The sequence below is a fragment of the Anoplophora glabripennis genome, unplaced genomic scaffold, assembly GCF_000390285.2.
Source record: "Anoplophora glabripennis isolate ALB-LARVAE unplaced genomic scaffold, Agla_2.0 scaffold136, whole genome shotgun sequence".
Taxonomy (NCBI): Eukaryota; Metazoa; Arthropoda; class Insecta; order Coleoptera; family Cerambycidae; genus Anoplophora; species Anoplophora glabripennis.
This window is the reverse complement of record NW_019416313.1, coordinates 175,721-202,301: the sequence shown is the minus strand read 5'-3', so window position 1 is coordinate 202,301 and position 26,581 is coordinate 175,721. Positions and strand designations below refer to the sequence as shown.

The 26,581-nt window shown below is 36.5% G+C and overlaps 6 protein-coding genes across 6 annotated transcripts; 3 read left to right on the top strand and 3 right to left on the bottom strand.

Moving 5' to 3' along the window:
• The first annotated feature begins 663 nt into the window (after window positions 1-663).
• Window positions 664-15,086, top strand: LOC108911633 (DNA-directed RNA polymerase III subunit RPC1). Its single transcript, XM_023454049.1, has 23 exons — window positions 664-735; window positions 8,480-8,591; window positions 8,647-8,782; window positions 8,834-9,411; window positions 9,474-9,563; window positions 9,692-9,869; window positions 9,927-10,262; window positions 10,324-10,560; window positions 10,618-10,815; window positions 10,873-11,152; window positions 11,265-11,373; window positions 11,431-11,630; window positions 11,695-11,808; window positions 11,866-12,023; window positions 12,102-12,210; window positions 12,300-12,468; window positions 12,531-12,806; window positions 12,939-13,068; window positions 13,920-14,038; window positions 14,098-14,251; window positions 14,304-14,488; window positions 14,556-14,724; window positions 14,776-15,086. Exons 2-23 carry the CDS (start codon window positions 8,548-8,550, stop codon window positions 14,980-14,982), a joined length of 4,176 nt encoding a protein of 1,391 aa, XP_023309817.1. The 5' UTR covers window positions 664-735; window positions 8,480-8,547; the 3' UTR covers window positions 14,983-15,086.
• On the bottom strand, window positions 4,637-7,984 carry LOC108911631 (mediator of RNA polymerase II transcription subunit 24). Its single transcript, XM_018716610.1, has 4 exons — window positions 7,283-7,984; window positions 6,538-7,229; window positions 5,347-6,456; window positions 4,637-5,138 (listed from the first exon to the last, which is right to left on the bottom strand). The coding sequence occupies exons 1-4, from the start codon at window positions 7,821-7,823 to the stop codon at window positions 4,731-4,733; spliced, it is 2,751 nt and encodes a 916-aa protein (XP_018572126.1). The 5' UTR covers window positions 7,824-7,984; the 3' UTR covers window positions 4,637-4,730.
• Window positions 14,978-15,710, bottom strand: LOC108911632 (prefoldin subunit 1). Its single transcript, XM_018716611.1, has 3 exons — window positions 15,531-15,710; window positions 15,363-15,475; window positions 14,978-15,310 (listed from the first exon to the last, which is right to left on the bottom strand). Exons 1-3 carry the CDS (start codon window positions 15,558-15,560, stop codon window positions 15,088-15,090), a joined length of 366 nt encoding a protein of 121 aa, XP_018572127.1. The 5' UTR covers window positions 15,561-15,710; the 3' UTR covers window positions 14,978-15,087.
• Window positions 15,711-16,556: 846 nt separating this feature from the next.
• On the top strand, window positions 16,557-18,229 carry LOC108911620 (putative nuclease HARBI1). Its single transcript, XM_018716597.1, has 5 exons — window positions 16,557-17,022; window positions 17,074-17,270; window positions 17,330-17,477; window positions 17,546-17,690; window positions 17,751-18,229. The coding sequence occupies exons 1-5, from the start codon at window positions 16,759-16,761 to the stop codon at window positions 18,176-18,178; spliced, it is 1,182 nt and encodes a 393-aa protein (XP_018572113.1). The 5' UTR covers window positions 16,557-16,758; the 3' UTR covers window positions 18,179-18,229.
• A 133-nt stretch (window positions 18,230-18,362) lies between these two features.
• On the bottom strand, window positions 18,363-19,513 carry LOC108911621. The gene is made up of 2 exons (XM_018716598.2): window positions 19,361-19,513; window positions 18,363-19,216 (listed from the first exon to the last, which is right to left on the bottom strand). Exons 1-2 carry the CDS (start codon window positions 19,511-19,513, stop codon window positions 18,500-18,502), a joined length of 870 nt encoding a protein of 289 aa, XP_018572114.2. The 3' UTR covers window positions 18,363-18,499.
• A 935-nt stretch (window positions 19,514-20,448) lies between these two features.
• Window positions 20,449-23,166, top strand: LOC108911617 (ATP-binding cassette sub-family E member 1). The gene is made up of 9 exons (XM_018716593.1): window positions 20,449-20,535; window positions 20,675-20,892; window positions 20,945-21,160; window positions 21,211-21,418; window positions 21,472-21,658; window positions 21,729-21,850; window positions 21,906-22,190; window positions 22,390-22,702; window positions 22,761-23,166. Exons 2-9 carry the CDS (start codon window positions 20,680-20,682, stop codon window positions 23,041-23,043), a joined length of 1,827 nt encoding a protein of 608 aa, XP_018572109.1. The 5' UTR covers window positions 20,449-20,535; window positions 20,675-20,679; the 3' UTR covers window positions 23,044-23,166.
• Window positions 23,167-26,581: the final 3,415 nt, after the last annotated feature.

Below are 26,581 nucleotides of genomic sequence, written 5' to 3'. Positions count from 1 at the left end.
AAAATAAATTACTTATAATTTATTTTATAGGACAAGCCACACCTGTGAAGGTGAAAATTCTGCACCTTAACTGTGAAGAAATCCAAGATATTGTTGGATAAAGCAGCGTTCTACAAGAAGACATTATGCCTCCCCCTCCGAAATCTCCAGATCGGGATCCGTTCAACATTTCAAACGTATATGTAAGTACAAAATGGCATACATTTTTTTTGCACTATGCTGTAGTACACAGAAGATTTTTTTTATATATATTTCGTTATAGCATTAGTATTTATTTCTAAATTTTAAATTTTGTATTGTATCTAATTTTTTTCTTACATTTTATGTTCACACTCGAAATTTAGGGCATTGATTGGAAATTTTAACTAAAAAAATTGAACTCGAAATTTCTTAATCAAAGATTGAATTTGCTCTTGAAATTGCGAATTTTGGATTTGAATTTGAAATTCTGAGTTCAAGTTGAAAGTTTGATAAAAATAGGATAAAAAATAATTGAAAAATTTTCTTTTCGTAGGTATTTCTGCACCTCCGAAACGACTCTGAGGTTTATAGTGGGCCGCACCAACTCGTCCACCATTCCACACGGTTGTAGAAATTAGGATGCGATTCGTACAGACCCACATGGACTTGGCGCCCTTGAGGAATATCCACAGGCCGCCATTGAAGGGTTTCTCCCACGGGCCTCTCTGCAAACCAGGACCGCACTGCGTTAAGCACACCAAGAAAAAGGCAAAGGTAGGAAATATTTTTTGCCCTAACTTAAAAAATTTACTTTGAACGGTCACTACCAACATTATGATAAGCGTATGAGGACCGCGGAGGACCTCATAGGCCGCGACGGGCACATCATTCTTGTAAAGTTTGCATCTGTTCTTTTCTTGCTCAATAAGTGACTAGATTACCTGAACAAAAGCTCCGATGTAGTTGCTGTGCAGCTGAGCGTGACCGATGGGTGTTCGCAATTAATGCAATAAATTTTTTTGAACCTCCTAACGTGGTTTCCCCCCTTAAACTAAATCATTTATGATGTAGGTATGATATAATAATAAAAATTTGAACCATTTTCTACACTAAAAATAACAGATCCACAGAAAATGACAATAATTATTTCCATTCTCCTTTAATACAAGAAAATAACCGTTTCGAAATAGTTAACACTTTCGAGAGGTGCAGTATTAATTTATATATGTAACGCCTAGTTTAGTAAATAATATTTGTATAGTATTTTGGCTGAGAAAAGAGTGACTACAAAAATCGCCCGTTTTTTCACAATTCGCAGAGAACTAAAGAAAATAGATAAAAATATGTTTTTGGTCTCAAATTACTCATCGTAAAAAATTAAGATGAGCATAGATTTTTGAAAATTTTCAAAAATCACCCCTATTTAGGGGTTGAAAAGACACCCAAAATGAAGAACTGAATATTACCAATAAATATAAAAACTATTAGCATTATAAGATAATAATCCACATGCTAATAGTTTTTATATCAATTGGTAATATTCAAATTCTTAATTTTTGGCATTTTTTCAACCCCTAAGTAGGAGTGATTTTTAAAATTTTCAAAATACAAAGAGCTATGCTCATTTCAGTTTTTTAAGACAAGTAATTTGTGACAAAAATGTTGTCTGTGTTTGTGCTTTGTGAAAAAAAAAAACGGCTTCTGATGCTGTTGGATTTACTACATTGAATATATAAGTAGTTTCGTATCGAATTGAAAACAATTTAAGTAATTCACAGAAATCGTAGCTGGTGTATTGCTAGTTGCGGCTTGTAGAACGAGAAAACAAATAATTAACCAAGGCAAATTGAAAAATTTTGAGAAAAATCCGTTGAAATGCAAGAAATTACATAATATTAGATATTAATAAAATAAATATTTTACATTTCTCCAAAATATATATGTATGTCAAAAATTATCACTATAGGTTGCTGCTCAGTTCAAATTACACCTTTGTTAGGGAGATTGCGGAATATTAATATTAAAAAAAATTAAGAAATTGATAATTATTCACCACTGTGCCCCTGAGTCAAGACGAAAACAAAAAAAGATTATAGTGTAATTAAAAAAACGTTATAGTTGAAATTAGTGACAGTAAACTTACGGCAGTGTTGGTTTCTTGATTGAAATTAGCTTATTGTAGCTTGAACATCCTGGAGTTGTTCTCGATTTTCGTAGCGGTCACATATTTGATGTCCAAGGATTTTTCCGCTTCTTCCCAGATCCTGGCGTCCCTGTTGGCCTCTGCCACCCCGGCATCAGAGTCCCTCTTCACTCAGTCTACTGCATCTCGTCATAGACGTCCTTGGTGGTGAACGAGAAAATTTCGATGCCCATGCGGAACACATCAAGCCACCACTGATACGAGCACCGCAAACTGGTTCCTGTTGCGGTACACCTCTTCTATATAAGAGATCCTGCGGAAAGAAGATGGGTGGAATTACTTAGAGATTCTGTTATACACTGAGGTGCAGAAAAGTAAAACAATACAAAATATTCGCATTGAAAGCTGAATCTTGTAATAATTAAAACTTAGAAAATTTGTGGCACGAAATTTGAATCATAAAATAGGCGATATTAGATTCTGACCAATTTTTTATTTTTTGATAAATCAAGTTTCCAAAAAATGAATGAGCTAGAATGCAGTTTTGGATTGGTTAGTAATTCTCCGAAATTTTTTCATATTTTTCTGAAACTTAAAAATTTTTAAAAAAATTGACGGACCATGAAAAGTTTCAAAAAATTAATGTGCTCATCTAAGAGCGGTTTTGTCTTAACTTTTTTCTTGGAATAAAATAATAATACAGTAGTTTACGATTGTCATATTGTAAGTTTGGTTGCCTAACATTTGCAATCATCAATATTTGTAAAGTTATACGGATTATTGTCACCATTGTATGTTTGGTTGCCTAACACTTCCGTCGAGAAAAATTATAGAAAATCTCCAAAACTGGTGGCGTTAGAGAAGAATTGAATGCAGTTTTGGATTGGTCAGGATCATTATTTTCTACCGGATTTTTTTCAGAGTCCTAAAACTTTTTGAGAAAATCAATGGAGATAGTCCATGAAAATTTTCAAAAGATTATTTCTAGAGGCGGTTCCGTATACACCAGGGGCCGTTGAGCACGCTGAGATATTTGTTTTTTCTGCAAGTTACCTATTAAAAAGAAAAGTGAGAAATGGTATTTCTCACTCAACGGTTTAATTTACTGGAAAAATTGGCCGCGCCATCTATACATTAGAAGATCAATTAATTCAGCAGTGAAGTAAGCTGTTACAGTTTGCTATCTACTGTAAATTCTTCAGCCGTTCAGTGTCATTTATGGGCGATAGATGGCGACACGAAAATTTGGAACAATTTACTTCAACTTGATTGGTCAATCTACACAGGTGAGCGTTCCACTTCCACTAACAACTTCACTGATCGAAAAATTATTTGGAAACTGGAATGATGTATTTCTATGTACATACAAAATGTTAGATACTTCTCAATATAAACTATTATCTTACGTGTTTTAAATGGTTTTGGATGGAATTTATTTAATTAACCGAAATAATTAAGTTGCGACAGATTGTAGAGTTGATTCATTATGAAGTGAGAGTGCTTACAGAACGGTATTTTCCTACATTTCAACGACCGAATGGAAATAATTAGTAGGTCACAAATGTAAGCGGTAAAGTAAGATTGATGAATAGGAAGAATGTGAAAAACGGAATGGATTCGGGCCTGGGCAGTGATGAGGACCGCAGGGGTCGTACAAAGGAGCAGAAGCAACTCCATAACCAACAACTGCTGAGCGGTTGCTTTATTGATATCGCCAATCTGAGACGATGCGGAGGTGGTTGATTAAATTAAAATAATCCGCTTTTTTGTCATATTGTAAGTTTGGTTGCCTAATTTCTGCATCCGTTGACAATAGACAACCAGTAATACATTTTATAGATTTCGTTTAAATATGAATTAATGCACAAATAACAGATTTTTCCCCATTCTAACACAGATTTGCTATAAAGTGGACTTAGTTTGAACTACAAATTACAAATTTCTCAAGGATAAAATCGAAAATCTCCAAAAACTGGAGGAGCAGAGTGGAATTAAACAGTTTCAGATTGGTCAGAACCGTTACAGTTCAGCTGAATATTTTCAGATTTTTCCGAGTCTCAAAAATATTTGAGAATATCGATCGTCCATGAAAATTTTTTTTACTGATTTCCTCTGTGATGCTTAAAAGATATTGGTTCTTACAGCTGCCGAATTGGGTATTTTTATTTGACCTAATTTTTATTTTCAGCGTGAGATGTAATATAATATAATAGTAATATGTATGTATGTTTGTTCCTTATATTACTGTATATTTTCAAAAAAACACGTATATCAACCAGAAAAATGAGATTTAACAACAATGAATACCGTCATTCTCAATGGTCCAGTAGGATATGAAAAAAAAAAAAAATGAAAAAAGGTTGAAAAGAAATCAATTTTCGACGATGGAATTTGAGAAAACAAAACTGGCTGTACACATAAATGTCAAACTCTAGCCATAATTTCAAGGTTACAGAAATGTTTATTAAAAAAAAAATTATTTTTATCATTTATTTATTAATACAATCAACAAAAAAAATTAAGTCGTAGTATACAGAGTGATTTTTACCACTGAAGTAAATCCAAAAATATTTAAAGATATTTGTTAACATTTTAATAAATAAAATCCTACAAACTATATAATCCACTAAACTGAATTATTATTATCAATACTAGGCGCGTTCTTGAGGCGATAATTCCTCAAAACGCACAAATCTTTCGCCATGTTGATCCTTCCGGAAGTGGTATACACATCGTGCAGGTGCAACAGAAGGGGGTAACTGAACAATTCCGGCAGGGTTTTCAGTAAATCCGATATGAGAGCGGGTGGTATCGCTGCTAGTACCATGTTGGCAGAGTTAATTTTCACTTCGACGAGAGACTTGACAAGATAGAAAGCGAAATATGTTTGCTGAGTGATAGAACCCTCCTGTATACCCCCTTCGAACATGTTCAGGAGCTGGCGCAACGAGGAAATCAGCTTTTCTAGCGGTTTCATCTCCTCCATCGAATCGCAAAGACGAGGAACCTTAGCCACAGGTTCGGCATCGGCATCCTGAAAGTAAAATCAAATGCTTATGTATACCACATAGTTGCATTTCTCGACACTTCAGTTTCCAGTTTAGGCATTCCCTTTCTTGTCGCATGCGTGCAACACTCTAGTTATTCCAGTGTATTTATAATTGGATTTGTAGGAAATCAGTAAAAAATATAAATATTTTATCAAACAACCTACAAGAACATAAAAAACTGTTAGCACTAACCTCCGGAAGCGCATCCCACGCGGTGTAAACGCAGTAACTGGTAAGATTTGCCAAAGCAGGCAGCTGCGGTTCCATCAGTGAATCAGCCTGCAGATCATTATAAAGTAACTGGGGCAAAACGTGGGACAGCAGCTGCAAAGTGCACCCCCTAATATCAACATGGAAAATAGCCAGCGCCAGGTCCACGCCCCTCTGCAACTGATCCTTGTACTTCAGTTTCAAGAGTTCCTGTATAACGGCGGAAACTAGCCATCTAGGCCCGGCCGTATCCAAGAGACAATGCAGAGTTCTCGCCGATGTGTGATCTAACCACCCGCGAAGTATTCCCTTGCTCCAAGCCGAGTGCAGCTGCTCCGTAGCCGGTTGCCGGGACACCAAATGATGTGTGCTTTTCGTCGGCAAAGGTAATTGAACGTCCCGTTGCATTTTCCTTATAATCTCGCAAGTCAGCTGCCATCTGTCCCTCAAACTGTCGTCTTCCGTCACCGAAGTGGCCAGCAGCTGTTGGACCATATTGATAGGCTTCAGTAGAGTGTCTTGCGGGGCCGTCCGCATGTAGGCGCACAGCCACGCCGCAGCGGCAAGGGGAAGGCAACACATTTTCCCTCTGACCGCGTCTAAGATCCGTTTCACGTCCGACGCGACTAAAGCCCCGTGTTCCCAGGCTACCAAGACCTCGTGCATTACGCCGGCAATGTTGAAGAGAACGTCCTGCCATTTCACTCCTGGTTTGAAATCCGCCTCGCCCGCATTGAATTGTTGCAAGAGGGACTCTATAATAGCTGGATCTCCGAGTCGCAGTAACTGTTCCGGGGCTTTGGGTCTCTGTCTCTCCACCATGCAGGAGCGCACCCACTGTTCAAATAAAGTATCGCCGTCGGGATCCAAAACTGCAGAGGCCCCGTAATTTTGAACTATAGCTACGAGCATGAGAAACGTAATGTCGAAGAGTTGAGACCTGGCCTTGTCTCCACCGGATTTGGAACATTCGTTGAAGCGTATAAGCCTGCTGACCAGGGTGCGAAGTTGCCCCTGGACCGTGGCGACGGCTAGAATCAACTCGAAGCTTTTACCCGTCAGAACTTGGTGTAACATGCCAAGTAAAGCGTCCTATAAAAGCAATACATTTATATTTTTAATTAAAAATACCTCAGAATTTTATACCATTCCTATTCTATATGTTCAATTTACCTGGATTTTGTGGTAATCAGTAGAAAGTGTCTTCAAGATACCGGCTATGGTGGATTCGGCAAAAATAATAGCCTTGGGTATCCCAGTCGAGGCGGGAGCGGTATCTAACTTCACAGGAGGTGGAGCTTTCCTTTTCTCAAGCAAATGCTTGACCTGCAGCTCGTTTAAAAGCCTTATCTTAGCAAGTTCGTCCAATAGACACTTCAGACTGGAGCAGGAACTATTAGCATCCATAGCGTCCAATAGGGGACTATGTTGCAGCATCAGCTCTACAGCATTCACCACGCTCATGTTATCAGACTTTCCAGCTAATTCTAGTAGAATATGTGGCACCTTTAGGAAGGCAAAAGCGCCCCACTGACTCTCGTGAGAGGTTTGGCTGACGTTATATAGAGCTAAGAGACTGCCACGCATCAATTCTGCGTAAAGTCTAGCGTCGCTGAACCCCTTCAGTCTTTGAAATACTTGAAGTTGTTCTGCGAGGACTGATGTGGAACTTCCAGGATTTCCTATAAGTTTCACTTCCAGCCAACACTGGATCAGAGAACCTGGCCATTTTTCACTGTTCACCGGCAAACATAGCATGTTTATGCCTATACTGCCGAGTTTTCGAACATATTTGTGTAATTCTTCAGTTTCTGTTAGAGTAGCTTCGATTTCCATGCATTTTCTACTAGTTTCATTAAATAGATCTAAAAAAGGCATCCTCAGGACATGCAAACATAAATATTTATATTTACATTACCTGTATCATTATAGCGTGCTAAGCACATCATCGATACATAAAAGTCATCGGTAAGTAACACTCGTAACAACTCGATAGCTTTTTGAATCAACGAAGGAGTGGACTGACACTGCTGTAATATGTTTAGTAGCCACAAAGCAACCGATAACACTGCCGTGGCAAGTACCGTTTCTTCTGGCTTTCCACAACACGTAACTCCAGGCAACATTCCTTCTAAAAATTCTAATAAACTAAAAACACAGTGTACCTTGCTCAGTTGACTGTATTTGCTGAGTCTTTGTAATACAGCGGCGTGAGATACTAGCTGAGCACTTAAAGAATGTCGCAAGTAACTTAAGACTAATTGGTTTGCACCGGCACCCACTACTGCCTGTTGCAGGATGCAATCGGCTAAATTATACACGTCCCCACTTACGCCTCGGGGTAATACTGTTTTAATGTTTATGCCCCATTGTAAATCAGTCCATCTTTCTCTCCAAGCACGAAGCAATAGGGCTTTTAGACAGCTTGTTTTGCTAGTTGTTTTCGATTCCATAACCATTTTCAATAATTAGTTTGTGGAGCTATTTTAACAGAAACCACATCTGTTTTTATATTAACGATTAATGGTTACCTAAAAACTTTTTCAGTTTTATCCTTTCTGTCGAGCGAAATCAATATTTCAATCTCTATCTCAAATATCATCACATACCATGTACAAGAACAAAAACAAAAATCATAACATACGTACTCTTCTTCTTCTTTTGACCTTCACCCAGGCGGGTATTTAGCCAGCTAACCACTGACCTTAATTATTTTAGAAAAAATTCTAGGACTTAAGTCGCAAACCTACAAAAAATCTGGACGTCAGCCTATGGCCAACGTAGAAGGACTACAATCTCTTTAATTGGTTTTTAGTGCGATAATATAGTGGATAAACTAACAAACCTAATTCTGACCGTTATAAATCAAATAACATTCTAAAATTCACCGGTTCAACCAAATAGAAAGCTCCTTAGGCAGTAGGCGAAAAGAATACAGTACAATTTAATGAATAGGTAGAAAGTATGACATTTGAAAGTAGAAGAAGAAGCATACCTAACCTCACTTTCACTTTAGTTCTTAGGTTAGTTGTGTTGTGGTGAATCAAGGATTCTGATAGTAAATGAAAAAATAACATTTTCCAGAATTAATTTAAATTGTAATTTAAAATTTTAGGTTTCATATTTAAGGACAATATATATGTTAATATTAAGTAAATAGTGGTTTGCATTATCTTGTGCAATATGCCTAAGGAACAGTATCGAGAGGCTGATGTGGCGAGAAAAATGTAGGTATTATCACATCGTGTTTTGAATTAAAATCTTATATTTTTTTATTTATAGCTCCCATGTCAGTTTTGGAATAGAAAGCGCCGAGAGCATGCAACAGCAATCGCACATTCATGTTGTTGCAAAAAATTTATATAATCAGGACATTCAGAGAACTCCAATACCGTATGGAGTTCTAGACAAAAGATTGGTAAGGTTTCCTTAATATTTTATTTAGTTTTATAATATTTTGCATATTTAGGGAACAAATTCAAAAGAATCTCCTTGTCAAACTTGCGGCAAAAACATTAACGAATGTGTTGGACACTTTGGCTACATCGACTTAGAACTGCCGGTCTTCCATGTTGGTTATTTTAGAAGTATAATAAGCATCCTCCAAACCATCTGTAAGAAATGTGGTCATGTTTTACTAGAAGAAGAAGACAAACATCTCTTTAGAATCCGTTTATCAAATCCCAATCTGAGCTACATGACGAAGAAGGCGATTAGAAAGAAAATTGTCGATAAGTGCAAGAAACTCACTAAATGCCCTTATTGTAAAGAAGTCAACGGTTTTGTAAAGAAAATGACGTCGGCAAAGGGAGGTGGTGGAAATTCTGTTTTAAAAATAGTCCATGAAAAAAACAGAGGGAAAGATAAAGAAGCTTTGCTGGAGGAGCAAAAACATGAGTTTAATGAGGCTATTGAAAGCAACCCAGACATACAGTCGGCCTTATCGGGTAATACAGTGTCTCAGATTCTGACTCCTATTGATGTGTTGAAGTTGTTTGAGAGAATTCCAGAGAACGATATACCCCTTCTCGCCATGGATCCAAAAAGGTAAGATATAATTTGTATATTAATATGAAACGATTTTATCTGTATGAGGCAACTTCTTGCAGGTCACAGCCCAAGGATTTAATTTTTACCAGGATGCTGGTACCGCCTGTATCAGTAAGGCCATCTGTGGTGTCCGATCTAAAAGCTGGAACGTGAGTTGATGTTTATTGAAACTTTCTGTGTTAATATACGACATAGAATTAAAATTTGATCAAATGCCTTGTACACGTTGACATGTTTTACGTTTTATTACCACTTATCCAAACATAAACCATTTCAGCAATGAAGATGACTTAACAATGAAGCAGTCGGAAATCATTTTTATAAATGACGTCATAAAAAAGCATAAGCAGTCCGGGGCATCTGTTAACATGTACCAAGAGGGCTGGGATTTCCTCCAGTTACAAACTGCACTTTATATTAATAGTGAACTGTCTGGAGTCCCTCTCGCCATGATGGTAAAAAAGACGTACCTTAATTTTATCGGTACATTTTTAAAGGAATAAATTTTGTAGCCTAAGAAACCCGGACGGGGTCTGGTACAGCGTTTAAAAGGAAAACAGGGAAGGTTCCGAGGAAACTTGTCTGGAAAACGTGTCGATTTCTCGTCTCGTACAGTGATATCTCCAGACCCAAACTTAGAAATCGACCAAGTTGGGGTACCTATGCACATCGCCAAGATTTTAACTTTTCCAGAGAGAGTTATCCAGGCAAATATTCAGATCATGAAGAAACTCATCATTAACGGACCCGAGAATTGGCCCGGGGCGAATTATGTTCAGCAGAAAGGTTCCGCATTTAAAAAATTCCTCAAATATGGGAATCGTGAAAAGCTGGCCCAGGAACTGAAGGTAAATTTATATTTTTAGCCGTACATCGACAACACAATAGAAAGGAATAAATGTTTTTTAGTTGGGCGATATCGTTGAGAGACACTTACACGACAACGATGTAGTTCTGTTTAATCGACAGCCTAGCCTTCACAAGTTGTCCATTATGGCGCACAGAGCGAAAATCCACCAGCACAGAACATTCCGATTCAACGAGTGTGTCTGTAATCCGTACAACGCCGATTTCGACGGAGACGAGATGAATCTACATCTACCGCAAACGGAGGAAGCCAAGGCGGAAGCCTTGATACTGATGGGGGTAATATTTTTTAATTTGTGCGTTTAACTTTGTATATTTCAATCTGTATCCTTTCAGAACAAAAGCAACTTAGTGACTCCTAGAAACGGCGAACTGCTGATAGCCGCGACTCAAGATTTCTTGACGGGTGGATACCTGTTGTCTAAGAAAGACACGTTTATGGATTTCACACATGCGTCTCAACTCGCCGCTACGCTTCTGGCAGGTAACGATGCCCATATGAATATAGATTTACCTCCCCCATGCATAATAAAGGTGACTTATACAGTTTGAATGTAAATCAAGACTTCTGATTAAAATTATTCGTTGCAGCCCAAACGTTTATGGTCGGGTAAGCAAATATGCAGCCTGATTTTCCGTCCCAACAGCAAATGTCCTGTTAAGGCAAATTTAGAGGCGAAAGGCAAAGCTTACACGAAAAACAGAGAGTTGTGCGTCAAAGATTCCTATGTCTTGATCAGGAATTCCGAATTGTTGGCCGGTACGCTCGACAAGGGCCATTTGGGAAGCGGCGGAAAGGGCGGCAACATATTTTATGTGATATTGAGGGATTTCGGACAGGAGTTCGCTATTAAATCTATGTGGAGGCTGGGTAAGCAATGTGATCAGTTGCGGTTCTAATTTAAATTAAGATTTGCCAACCAGATAAAGTTTGGTTTGGCAAATACAATTCGTGACACCCATAATTAAAATATTCTTTTTAGCAAGGTTAACCTCGAATTATTTGATGAACACCGGTTTTTCCATTGGAATCGGGGACGTAACACCTGGCGAAAATCTTATACGAAGAAAAAACAAATTATTATCCGAAGGGTATTTATGTTCACGCTTTAATTCTTTCACCGTTATGCCGGATATCTATTTTTTCAGGTACGCTAAGTGTCAGGAATACATCAAGCAGATGGCGGAGGGTAAATTACAGACTCAGCCCGGTTGCACAGTTGAGGAGTCTCTGGAGGCTGTCATTTTGAAGGAATTATCCGTTATCAGGGAGCACGCCGGTCAAGCCTGCGTCGCGGAACTGCACCCTACCAACAGCCCTCTGATCATGGCCCTATCTGGCTCAAAAGGTATTTCTTTACCTCGTAGACTTTATTGGCTTTGTATATTTACGATTTTACCAAAATATTGCAGGTTCCTTCATCAACATCTCCCAGATGATAGCGTGCGTAGGACAGCAGGCCTTGAATGGTAAAAGAGTACCGGATGGGTTCGACGATAGATCTTTGCCCCACTTCAAACACCACTGTAAACTAAACGACTTCCACTGAACGTATAAAAGTATTCATGTGTTCGTTTTTACAGCAAAGACGCCAGAAGCGAAAGGTTTCGTAGAAAACAGTTTCTACACCGGGCTAACCCCAACGGAATTCTTTTTCCACACTATGGGAGGCAGAGAGGGCTTGGTAGACACGGCGGTGAAAACCGCTGAGACCGGGTACATGCAGAGGAGATTAGTAAAGGTAACCTTCCTCGAAATGTATCAGAGTATTTTACTCGTGCCGGTTAACAAAATAGACAATCATCTCTTTTTATTTCAGTCGCTGGAGGACTTGGTGGTTCATTACGACGGGTCAGTGAGAAACGCGGAAGGCGATATAGTCCAAATTAATTATGGATGCGACAGTTTGGACCCGACTTACATGGAAGGTATTTTTAAGTTTTTTTAATATTCAGTTGAAATTTTGCGTAGACGTCTGCCTTATATTGTACTAGCGCTGGATATGTTTAATTTGCAGGTAAAGACTGTCCGGTAGATTTCGACAGGGTCCTGGAGCACGTACGCGCTAAATGTCCGTATCGGGGAGAAATTTCCTTGGACGGAGACCAAATCAGGAGGGCGACGCAGGCCTTCCTAGCAACGAACGCTCTCGACGAATGTAGCGAAGCTTTCAAAAAAGAGATAAAGTAAGTCGAACAAAACCCGACCGTCTGTTTCTCGTTTTATCAATACAATATTTTATCGTTAGGGACTACATGTATTCCTTAGCGGACAGGGTGGAGAGGGTCCTGAACAGGTTCGGAAGCAGCAGCGTGGTGAAGGAAATAGAACGTCTCACTTGCAGCCAGCTGGTGACTTTCCTCGAAACGTGCGGCCAGAAGTATACGAGATCCATCATCGAGCCGGGTACGGCAGTTGGAGCGCTAGCGGCTCAGAGTATCGGAGAGCCCGGCACGCAGATGACCTTGAAAACTTTCCATTTTGCCGGAGTCGCGAGTATGAACATCACGCAGGGAGTGCCCAGGTGAATATCGACTAGCGTACGATTTAGAAGTTTAATTAAAAACAATTTATTACTCGTTGTATTACGAAAATATAGTTTTGGTCTCAGTCTTTGTAAAAAATACATGGGTCACTGTTTTTTCTCTTATTTCAGGATCAAAGAAATCATCAATGCCAGCAAGTCGATCAGTACACCCATCATTAGGGCAAGTTTGACGAATTCAGAAGATCCGTGGTTTGCTCGACAAGTGAAGGGGAGGATTGAGAGAACGACTTTAGGGGAGGTAGGTTAAAAGTCATCAGAAATGTCATATTTATGTTTCGGATAAATATTAAATAGTAATGGAAAGGTCGTAATTATCGCGATATTGAATGAGTTGTCGCTGTTTTTGTGTGAAAATTAATGCTTTATTTAAAAAAATTAATAAATAACATACTGAAAGTATCGTCCATCGCCAGCCACTACTTTTCCTCAACAAAAATTTCGTTTGCTTCAGCTGCAGATTTATTTTGAATAAAGTAGTGCAATAAAATTCCCCACAAATACTTTTTTACACCCATAAAGGGCGAAGACAATGTTTTAATTGTCAGTGTTGCGAGAAACAACTACTCCGAGGGCTATATGCCCCTACCGGCATTGGGTGGCAGTCGTGCAACAAGTACCTGCAATATAGCACGACAGATGGAGCCATTTGCGCTCCCGCGTATAATGTATTTCCTTGTCGTGACGATACAACGCAAAACAGCTGGTTCGATCGTCGGTTGTCTCACCTATGACACACTGATGAGGACTAATAAGTCTGAAACCAGTCTGTGCCTGGTGAGTTAAACTGACGAACGACCCTAGCTGTTGCACTAGGTGTTGCGAGTATAATTCAATTCCGGTAGGAGCATATAGCCCTCGGAGTAATTGTTTCTCGCAACACTAACAATTAAAACGAAATCGACATGTTTAACACTGAAAGAAAAAGTAGTTTACACTTCGCCAAAATAACACACTGAATTTCAAACTAGCTTATAATACTTCTGTACTCGATTACAAATTATAAACAACTTAGATTTCGACCTACTTATAATAAATATTATGTTAGAATTATATCCATGACACTATCTCTTAATGTTAATTTCGTTTCAGATTTCCACTTTTATCGACGACGTGTACACCAAAAACGAAGCTTTCCTCCTCATCCAGCTAAACTTTGAGAGGATCAAGTTACTTAAACTTGAAGTCAACGCGGAAACCATACGCTACAGGTAAAACTTGGTAATCGGTATTAAAAACACGTTTGGAGAAAATTTGTACTCTTTTCCAGTATCTGCACCTCAAGGCTTAAGTTAAAACCTGGCGATGTCAGAGTGGAAAGCGACACGATCATAACCGTCCATCCGAATAGAAGCAAACACTCGAGGAGGCTGAATTTTGCCCTGAGCGAACTAAAGGACCAAATCCCGAACGTCGTTGTGAAGGTATACGAGTTAAAAGTGAATCTCTATATTTGTTAACGTTTCGTTATTTCAGGGGTTACCGACCGTAAACAGGGCTGTGATAGCTAGAGAGGACAAAGGCGGGAAAGCTATATACAGCCTTTGCGTCGAAGGAGACAATTTAAGGGAAGTTATGGCTACGTACGGAATCGACGGGAGAAAAACTGTTTCAAATAATATCATAGAGGTGTACCATACTTTAGGAATCGAAGCTGCTAGGTACGAAATATTATTAGATCACATTTTTTTTGTTTGATTGCCATAACTATGCTATTTATTTTTCAAGGGAAACGATTATGTCAGAAATCAAAATGGTCATGGAAAATCACGGCATGAGTGTGGATTACCGGCATATCATGTTACTAGCAGCGCAGATGACGCACACAGGCGAAGTTCTAGGCATCACGCGGCAGGGACTCTCCAAGATGAAGCAGTCCGTGCTAAATTTGGCCTCGGTAAGGATATCTACCTCAAATTTTTAAAGTTATATATTAACATTTTATTAGTTTGAGAAAACTGCGGATCACCTATTCGACGCTGCGTATTACGGCCAGACGGACAAGATTAGCGGCGTTTCGGAGAATATTATTATGGGTATGGCGGCTCCTATAGGAACAGGTATATTCAAGTTACTGCATAAGCCTCTTAATGTAGAGGAGCGTCCAAAGCCGGAACCACTTCTCTTCGAATCATGCCTTCAAGAAACAGTTTGAATTTCAGGATAGTTTATTTAAAGATAGCTAATATCGACAAAACTGTTAATACAAAAGTTTATATGATACTTGAATAAATAAATATAAAAAACAATCAAAAGTGTTTTAAGATTCCTTCTTGGTTTGAACCAATTCTCTTAAACTATCAGCGGCCTCCTTTAAAGAATTTTCAAGGTACGTCTTACTGTTCTCTAGTACTTTGATTTTTTCTTCTGCAGTGTTCTGTTTGGCCTTCAAGTTCTCTTTAACGTTCTCCACAGGAGTTAGCAGAAACATACGGCCTACGGATTCATAAGTTTTTGTACCTTCATCCAGTGCATTAATTTCTCTAAAAAAATTAAAATTATTGCTACGATAAAAAAAATCCTCTGTCATTCTACCTCTCTGTGATAGTAGCATGTTGCTTACTTCTCTTCAAATTTTCAATTTGCATGTCGGCTAACCGTAACTTCTGTGTTGTTTCTAATTGTTTTTCTTGCAATTCCGTAAAAGCCTAATAAAACGCATAGATAAAATAAAATTTTGCCTATGAAATTCAACCGACAAACCTTTTTTAATTCCATATCTACTTTAGACATCTTGAAAATATGATTTTTCTAATTGGAAACACCAAAAATGGAAATACAGGCGATGCCGATGACAGTTAGGTTAGAATATATAGGGAATTATTTTTTTAGCTAGTTAGTAACTGATGAAAAATTTATATAGTCCCAAAAAATAAGAGCGCGTTCCCATGATCTCTAAAATCAAAACGGAAATAAGTAATTAACAGCGTTTATTTGTAATATTTTGAGCCAAATATCGCGAGGAAGATCTTGAGCTTTTGAAATTAGTTTGTGGCCACATCGCATCAATTATAAACTCGTAAAATTCTAGATTTTTACCAAGTAAGCTGTTGCCGTAAATTCCGAACATGGCCATACTTCCTATTCTCATAGAACCATAACTTACCGAATTTCCAGCCAACGTTGTTTTAATTAGTGATGGGCATAATCGACTAATTTTTATAATCGAGTTATCGGTAATCGAGAACTTCTAATAATCGAGTGATCACTCGAGATACGAGATATTGGTCGTTTTCATCCCAGCGGCGCACAAATATGTTTGTATTAGTCATATATTACTTATAAGCGTAGCTAAAAAAAAAAGCTCATGCACTTCAAAACCTAACCACTTTTTCGTTTTATTCTAAAAAAAAAGGTTACGCAATCAGTGACTATTTGCAGTATGCACTAACATTTTGGGGAGCAACCGTAGGCTAATAATCACTCGAGTGGTGGGAGTAAACATCTCGAGATATCTCGAGTGATCTCAATAATCGAGTACCACTCGATTTTTCACTCGAAATCTCCCATCACTAGTTTTAATGTTAACACAAAATCTCCATTGCCAAAATTATATGCCATTGCAGTCATAGAATATCTGAAAAATCAAATTCACTTGAGCAGTAGCATAATAGTGGAATGTGGATGAGGCTCGTTGTTAATCGCTACCATAGACCTTACAAAATATTACTGTTTCTATTCAAAGCCTCTTTAGAAACCTTGACCTGGAGTGCGATTCTCGAGTTTTTTCGTATACGACAAATGGATCATTTTCGTTCGAATAGCTAAAATAAGATTCTTGAACTTGTAAACAAATATTCGCATACGAAAATAACATCGTCTGCCTTTGGCGGGCGAATTTTTAGTTTCGTAGACGAATCAAAGTATTTATAACCTCAATTTGTAACGTTTTGTAAGTACGAAGTAATGAAAAATTAATAAGCTCGCTTTTATGATAAAAATGGCTTTGGGTAATCAAATTAATTTGGCTGCTATAGCTGCATTGGAAGAAGCAGAGTTACTTGAAGAAGGTCAAAGGCAGTTTCATGATTTTGTGAATCCTTTTGATTCTTTAACAGATAGACAATTTATTAAATTGTTTAGACTTAATAAAAACATGACTGAAGATTTGATAGAAACTTTGGAACCGTTCATTACACCACCAAGTAGAATATCATCTTTGAACGTGACAAGAAAAGTGATTATATCTAGCGTGGTAAGTATATACAGAACAATGTCATATTAATGTATAAACATTTTTTTCCAGATTTTAACAGCCTTACGATTCTTTGCTAGTGGCAGTTATCAGACTGATATTGGTCTAAACTTACATTTGGGTGTAAGCCAGTCTTCAGTAAGTCGTTGTGTTGCAGAAGTTACTGATGCCTTAAACAGACCTGAAGTATTCAATCGATTTATAAGATTTCCGTGGAATTTTAATAAACTGAATGGATTACGAAATGAGTATGTGTTATCAATATAAAGACATAAGTACATAAGTATTCAACCTTTTTTTTTTTTAGATTTTACTTACAAAATAATTTTCCAGGGGTAATAGGCTGCATTGATTGTACCCATGTGGCCATTTACCCACCGAAAATAAATGATCCTGTATACCCAGAGGCTATTTACGTAAACCGCAAGGGATACCATTCAATAAATGTGCAGTTGGTAAGATAACTAGTATTTAGTAACCATGCCTATTATTGTTTAACCGAGTATTGATTTTCTTTAAATAGATATGCGACCCAAATTTGAAAATTATAAATGTATGTGCAAGGTACCCTGGCAGTTCACATGATAATTTTATTTGGAATAATAGCAACGTGTTACCTATTGTTGAAAATTTGTATCGAAATGGTCATAGATGGTACTATTTGTTAGGTATCTTTTTGAGTGAAATTTACAGTGACAAAAAAACTAATAATTTTTTCTGTTGTTTAGGTGATTCTGGTTACGCACTTCGTCCATGGATGTTAACACCACTACTTAATGTTTTACCAAATACTCCAGAAGCTGCATACAATGAACGGCAGATGAGCACTAGATCCATTATAGAACGGTGTAATGGCGTATTAAAACTACGATTTAGATGTCTATTAAAACACCGAACTCTACATTACTCTCCTCAAAGATCTTCTAAAATTATTAATGCCTGTTGCATTCTTCACAACATATGTGTAGATAATAATCTGAGGCCAATTGAATTTGGAGAAGAAAATGAAGGCAACGAAGAGGATGATCTGGGAATTTATGATTATAATGATCCTGTCGTAGATGAACAATTTGTAGGTGTTAATAGAATTAACCCCGACTTAGTTGCTGCAAGAAGGTTACAACAACAAGTAATAAGAAATCACTTTGCTGTATGAATGTTGAATATGAATTATGTAGTAAATTAACTTTTTTATGTTGTTTGTAAATTTTTTGTGCTTATGTAATAAAAATAAATTTGTTGTAAATTATTTTTTGTTTATTAAGAACATACTGGTTACTGGACATATCCAGTGACCAAAAACAAAATAATAAAATAAATAATTCAAAAGAATGTAAGAAATTCAGTACATAACAAAGTACTATAAGCAATTCATCACGTAACTCTCATCAGGTAACTCAACTCGACACAATAGACAATAACAAAAGAAACGAACGATTACAATTCAGTGCAAAACATAACCATATTATGGTTGTAATTATAAAATATTTTCGGTAAGGATTTGCAGTGATTGACTTATTTCTTGCTTCACATCAATATCTTGTTGCAACAATTCCAGCTTCTGTTTGTAGTATGCTTTCTTCATGCTAAGTTTCTGTGTGTAGTATGCTTCCTTGATGTCAATTTGTTGTTTGTTCTGTTTAGCGAGTTCTTCTGTAGCACATATTGTATTATCAAGTCTCTGAGTTCGTCTGCTGCGATGTTTAACATCCAATGGTGTCGATGTAGATTTTCGTTTTAAGGTCTTATGTGACACTGGAGTTGAACCTGTTGCCATTTCGGAAGCTAAATCTTTTGCTAGAGAAACTTGATTGTTATTACTTCCACTTCCATAACTGCAGTTCACATTGTTAAACACTTTCAAGACTTTAGTTTCCATACAACTGTTTTCTTTATTATGCATACTATTATTCGGTACTTCATTACTAGGAAACATTATGTGCGACTCATTATTGTCTAACTGAATTGTAAAAATTTGTGTATCCTCCTCTGTATTTGAACCATATGTGAAGTCAGTTGAAGATTCCAATATATCGGCATGTCCTTCAATTAATGTAGGACCGATCATGTCAGTTATTTCTTCCTCCAATGGAGTCAAAGATTCTTTGGTTTGTTCACCACCACCGGTCGCATTTCTGTGTTTGACAACTGACGATTTCTTACTTTTAGTATTTGCACGCAAATCATGCCATGTCTACAACAAATTTTCATTAAATATCTCTTGTAAATACCAATTTATACGTTTTACATGCAGGTCCGTTTTCACGTCGAATGTGCATGTGAATATATAAATAGTCAGTGCATATTTTCAAAAAAAACTATACGATTTATGTCTTACTTTTCTCCACTGCATCCATTCCTTTTTTGCTCCTGGTAGTGCATTTAATGACACTGCAAGCAGATTCCATAGATTTTGGCCATCTGCCTTAGTAAATGTTTTAGAAAATTTGCCTTTTAGTAATTCTGGGTGGGACTTTAAAAAGTCAACCATCAAAGTTTTTTGTTCTTGGGTGATATTTCCAAGGCGTTTGCCAGTATTAACTGTNTTAAAACTACGATTTAGATGTCTATTAAAACACCGAACTCTACATTACTCTCCTCAAAGATCTTCTAAAATTATTAATGCCTGTTGCATTCTTCACAACATATGTGTAGATAATAATCTGAGGCCAATTGAATTTGGAGAAGAAAATGAAGGCAACGAAGAGGATGATCTGGGAATTTATGATTATAATGAGCCAGTCGTAGATGAACAATTTGTAGGTGTTAATAGAATTAACCCCGACTTAGTTGCTGCAAGAATTATATTCCTTTTTTGCTCCTGGTAGTGCATTTAATGACACTGCAAGCAGATTCCATAGATTTTGGCCGTCTGCCTTAGTAAATGTTTTAGAAAATTTGCCTTTTAGTAATTCTGGGTGGGACTTTAAAAAGTCAACCATCAAAGTTTTTTGTTCTTGGGTGATATTTCCAAGGCGTTTGCCAGTATTAACTGTATACACTTGCATATTTTCTGAATGAAAAACAAAAACACTCAAACCTTGAGGTTAACTAAATCACAAAAGGTGCGTACCAACTGTTTCTACTGGTATTATTTAGCATTTTTTTGCTGGCGACATTGGATTTTAGCTATGTTGTCAAACCTTCGTACGAAAAATGTTGACATCACCGAAACATAAATTCGAATGCTGTTCAGGAATGTCAACATTTGCTTGTATACGAATTTTACTGTACGAGTTGCTTCGTATACGATAAGTTTCGGATAAAGTGGAGAATCGCGCCCCTGTTAGCTGAAAAGTGGCTGAAATTCATACTGAGTAGTTCATTTGTACATTAGCCTATCTTATAAACTGATCTATGATGGTAAACCTACACCACAAATATTGACGTTTGAACTAAAAAAAACTTGACAGCAGTTTGTAACTACCTTCACGTTCCTTTCCTCATGGCCGGTCAGTGAGACCGTGCGTGTCGATTTAGTGGTATCTTTTATTGAAATTAATTAAAAATCAGGTAAATACTTTCTATTAAAAATTATTTGTTTAAGTTTTAATACTTTGAGTTTATGAGCTCTCATTTAATTTAAAGACTATGTGAATTTGAGGTTAATTTATGTCGATGGAAAGTTAACATATTGTTTTCAATTTTGAAGGAAACATGTCGAAACGAAAAGGAATGGAGGAGTCTGATAGGCTCACACGTATTGCAATTGTAAATGCAGACAAGTGTAAACCTAAAAGGTGCAGGCAGGAATGTAAAAAATCATGTCCCGTGGTTCGAATGGGCAAGCTGTGTATCGAAGTTACAGCCAGTAGTAAGATAGCAGCTATTTCTGAAGAATTGTGTATTGGATGTGGTATTTGCGTTAAAGTATGTATTGGTAACTATGTATAGTGCTTTGAGCTGATTATGATTGTTTCAGAAATGTCCCTTTGAGGCTATAAACATTATTAATTTGCCAAGCAATTTGCAAAAGGAAACTACTCATCGTTATGGCAAGAACTCATTTAAATTGCACAGGCTTCCTATTCCACGTCCAGGGGAAGTACTGGGACTTGTTGGGACCAATGGTATAGGAAAATCGACAGCTCTCAAAATTTTGGCAGGGAAACAGAAGCCGAATCTAGGAAGATATACGGTGAGAAAATCAGTGGGTCATGCTGAATTTTTTTTATATGTAATTTTTAGGATCCTCCAGATTGGACAGAAATTCTTAACCACTTCAGAGGAAGTGAATTACAAAATTATTTTACCAAAATTCTGGAAGATGATCTTAAAGCTTTAATCAAACCGCAATACGTTGATCAAATTCCGAAAGCCGTGAAAGGCACCGTGGGGCAACTCCTTGATAAGAAGGACGAGCTTAAAAATCAGGATGACATATGTGAAATGCTGGGTACGATCGAAGTCCTTTGCGCAGGATCTCTTAAAATAGCCTTTAAATTTCAGATTTAAAACATATTAAAGAAAGAGAAATCGCAGCGTTGTCTGGTGGGGAACTGCAACGCTTCGCCTGTGCCATGGTGTGTATTCAGGATGGAGATATTTTTATGTTCGATGAGCCGTCTTCCTATTTGGACGTGAAGCAACGCCTTAATGCTGCTACAACTATACGATCGCTCTTGCATCCCAGCAAGTAAGGTCCCTTCGTTAAATAATTATAATATAAAAAAATTGTTTCGTAATATTTAAATTTTGTGTTACAGGTTCATAATAGTGGTGGAACACGACTTGAGTGTCTTAGATTACCTTTCCGATTTCATTTGTTGCTTATACGGCGTCCCTGGTGCGTACGGTGTTGTCACTATGCCCTTCTCGGTTCGTGAAGGTATTCATGAAAATAACTACACAAACTGACCTTTTGAAATACATGAATCTTTCAGGTATCAATATATTTTTGGACGGTTTTGTCCCAACGGAAAATCTGCGGTTCCGAGACGAATCTCTTATATTTAAGGTGGCAGAATCGGCTACGGAAGAGGAAGTGAAACGTATGAACCATTATGAGTATCCCGCTATGTCTAAGACTATGGGCAATTTCCAGTTACACGTCGTTAAGGGTCAATTCTCTGATTCCGAGATTTTGGTATTGCTCGGCGAGAATGGTACCGGCAAGACGACTTTTATTAGGATGCTGGCAGGGAATTTGGAAGCGGATAGTGGCTCGGGTAAGTGGATAGAACACCGCATAAAATATTTTTACAAAAACGTTCTTGGAACCTGATAAACTGAAAAATAAAATAAATGTAATAAAAAGAAACGGTGAGATATTTTGCCATTATGTTATTAAAAAAATAATAATGTCGGATTAGTATTCAGGTTTGTAATCATTCACGAAGGCCCCATATAACTTTCGCATTTTTGAAGGTGACCTACCTCAACTCCACATAAGCTACAAGCCGCAGAAGATTAGTCCGAAATCTCAGGGCTTGGTGCGCCAGTTGCTTCACGAGAAGATCCGAGACGCTTACGTTCACCCCCAGTTCATAGCCGACGTGATGAAGCCGCTGAAGATCGAAGACATAATAGACCAGGAGGTGCAGAACTTGTCAGGAGGAGAGTTGCAGAGGGTAGCGATGACCCTCTGCTTGGGAAAACCCGCGGACGTTTACCTTATCGACGAGCCCAGCGCCTACCTGGATTCCGAGCAACGTTTGGTTGCCGCTAAGGTTATTAAAAGGTATGAATTCTAAGACGACGTCGACCGTAGAAAGGTAAGAGCGTTAATTTGGTTTCAGGTTTATTCTGCACGCGAAGAAGACGGGTTTCGTGGTGGAGCACGATTTTATAATGGCGACGTATCTGGCGGACCGGGTGATCGTGTTCGAAGGTCAGCCCTCGGTTAAGACGACCGCACATTGTCCGCAGACGCTCCTGGCCGGAATGAATAGATTTTTGGAGCTTTTAGGTATCACGTTCAGGAGAGATCCTAACAATTTCAGGCCGAGGATCAACAAACTGGAATCGGTCAAGGACGTGGAACAGAAACGGGCGGGGCAGTATTTCTTTTTGGAGGATTAAGTTATTTGTATTGGCATTTTTTTTTAACAGAGTTGGTTAACTTACTGTAATTGTTCAGGTTTTATATTATAAAAAAAAACTTGCATCATATAGTACGTGGACAATATAAACATTGAGGAACAACGGAGTGTTTTCTTTCAGTCACCTTTTCAGCAATATTAATATTTTGGTAAATAATAATAAAAGAAAAATATAAAAAATAAAATTAAATTAAAATTAAAAAAAATTAAAAAAGAAATATATAATTAAAAAAAAATTTAAATTTAATGAAGTTGGCATTGGCCTGTAGATCGGAAGGATACATTTAGACTAGACCGATTGAAATAACTAACTTAAAGGGGAAAAAAAAAGAAAATTGTTATCTGGACTTTTATAAGTGGAAATGGTAAAGGGATTTATAATAAACGAAAAAAAAAATAAATGCTTGAACAGGGGTGGCGGAGGGTTGAGAAATTGTGAAAAATTGTATCGTGGGGATTTCTGGCAAAAGTTGACGTCAAACAAAAAAGTATCCAATACAAAAGTTGTACATCCTGCAAAAATCTACAACTTTTGTAGAGATCACTTTTTAAGATAACCTCAAAATTTCTGAGAAAAATGCGAAAAGCAAGTTTTTTCTGCTTTTTCGTTTTTTATTTCTCATTTCTGCAAAAATATCTTCTTAAATAATCACAATTTTTTTTTTAGATAAAAAAATCTAGGTTTCTGGGATATTCATTTTTTTCTGGTCTGAAACAATTTTTTTAATTTAAAGAAATTATCAACAATTACTGAAAAATTCATTGTTGCAAGTCATTTTTAATTTTTTTTTGCATTTTTGAACTGTGATTTCAGATTTTTTTTATTTCACCAAATAGTATGTCAAAACGAAAAAAATGATCAGTGGCAAAACTCTGTATGATGATTTTCCTAAGTAGAATTTTTCTTTGAAAAAATAGTGTTTCAGACCGGAAAACAAGAATACTTATCTCGTAAACTTCTTGATTTTTTATCTAAAAAAAGTTGTCATTATACATACACAAAAAAGTATAATTTTACCAAGTTTTGTCAAAATTAAGTTATTTTTGGGGAAATAAGAAATAAAAAAAGGGAAAATTAAAAAAAACTGTTTTTCGCAATTTTCGCGGAAATTCTGAAGTGATCTCTACAAAAGTTGTAGATTTTTGCTTGATATACAACTTTTGCATTGGATACTTTTTTGTTTGACGTCAACTTTCACCAGAAATCCCAATGATACAATTTTTCACAACTTTTCAACCCCCCAAATCAAATCAACCCTCCGTCACCCCTGCTCATGCATTTATTTTTTTTAGGTTTATTATAAACCCCTTTGCCATTTCCACTTATAAAAGTCCAGGTAAGATTTTTTTTTTCTCCAAGTGTAATTTGGTTGGACTAATTAGTGAATGGTAAAAAAAAAATAAATATAATATTTTTCCCATTTCTTATAATTTTGGTGCAAAAAACATTAAATAGATTACATAAAAATTCAGTCTAAATAAATTAATATCTTAGGCAACCAACATTACACTAAATAAATCCTAAATCTTTACGTTACCAATATCAATGATTTGTTCCAAACAAAGTTATTGGTCACGTGGCTTGTAATAATTTATGAAGACTTTATAAATGACCAAGTTCATACAGTCTTTACACATTTCGCTGAAGCTTTTGATAAGTATTAAAACAAAAAAAATTCCAAATAATTTTTTAAAAACGTATTTTAAATTTTGTTGTTGTTTAAATGTTTATTTCCATTTAATGTCGAGCAGTAGAAGATACTGACAAAAAATTGGGTAAATGGTGGTTACTAAAAAACGGAAACCAATATACAATTTACACGTTTTCACAAATTGAAAATTTTTTAAAATCTAACTGGGAAATTTTTGGGTTAAAATTTATATATACTCTGATTTGTTTTATATAAACATCTCAAAATAGTGATTTTTAATATCAATAATACCTTAGAAAACAAGGTTTTTCCCCGATAATAAAAAGCGCATAGTAATTTAAATTTACTTTTGTTTTAACAGACGGTAAACAAAAATATGAATCATTATTTCACGATTAGCAACAAAAATAAGGTGTGTGGGAAGTTTATTATAAGTAACTATGTTAACAATTTGTTAATTGGAAATATTTATGCAGAAAAAGTGCAAAGTATCGTCTGTTAATTACGAAAAAATACGTTTTTGTGGCCACTTTCGAGGTTTTAGGGCAAAATACTGCTGCTATTTTAAATTTCTTAATACATGATAGATATAAGTGGGATTTGAAAAAATAATCACTTTAAAAAACATTTTAAAATTCCCTCCACAAAATTCCCTCATATTGTTGGATAAAAGTAAACCAAATCGAATTTAACAACAGTATTGGGGACAAAAGTGATGTTAAGAATTAACGATATAGTTTACTTTAAGAAATGCTGGGCACAGAAATTAGTTAACCAAAAGAATAATATGCTTTTGAATTGCTCTCCATATTTAAAATTAACCGCCATTTACATGGGCGTAGCCAGGAATTTTCCTAAGGGAAGGGTATCGAGAGCCAGTTTTTATTAAACTGTTTTACACTAAGGCGCAGAAGAATTGTTTTATCTTCTGTGACTAAGGCCTGGTACTTTGAGTCTTGGTTAAGGTTTGATTAACTTATCAGGCGATTAGACTGTAATTATAATTTATAAAATAAATCAGTGTATGTCTAGTCTAATCGTCTGATCAGTTAATCAAGCTTTAACCGAGACTCAAAGTACCGGGCCTAAACGTGGTAAAATGGATAGCCAATGGGCTAGGGGAGGGCAAGATTAGAGAGAAGATGGGAGAAATATAAATAATAGGTAGAAATAGGTACAGTGAATAATTTTTTTTAAGAAATATTTCTAATAAAACAAGAAAAACATAAGAAAAAATATAAATAACTAAAAAAATAAAGAAATTCTACGAAAATTATAAAATATATAAAACTGATGCATTACATATATAGCTTTATAGTCCAATCAATAGGTAGAAGAAAGAAAAAAATACCACCTGGAAACAAAAAATTTGGTGATATTGGAAAAAAAATTCCAAGAAAGATAATGTTTTCCTGTGGCGCATAAACGGCGAAGTTAACCTAAAAAATTGTTTGCTGTTGTGATAAAATTAAAATTTATCGGCGAAAAAATTTTTACTTGACAGTAAAGTAGATTTAATGGCTTGGAAATACCAGCCGCGGCATTAAATCTTGTACTGTACTGCCTAGTTAAACAAAAAACTATATAGACCCTTTAGACAAAAAACTATTATTTTGACGCTTAATAAACATCATGCAAAAGTCAACTATTAATGACAATTTTCGAAAAATGCAATTTTTGAAACTTGCAGTGGCCCCCCATGGCCACGCCCATGGCCATTTATATATATTTCATATTCAAAATCAATATAAAACCGGGAGATTCCCATTAAAGTAATTCTAAATTAAAATAACAGATGTCGACCCATTCGTTAATCGTTGTTCACCCGAATGGTATATAGCAAGCTTCATTATAAAAATATAACTG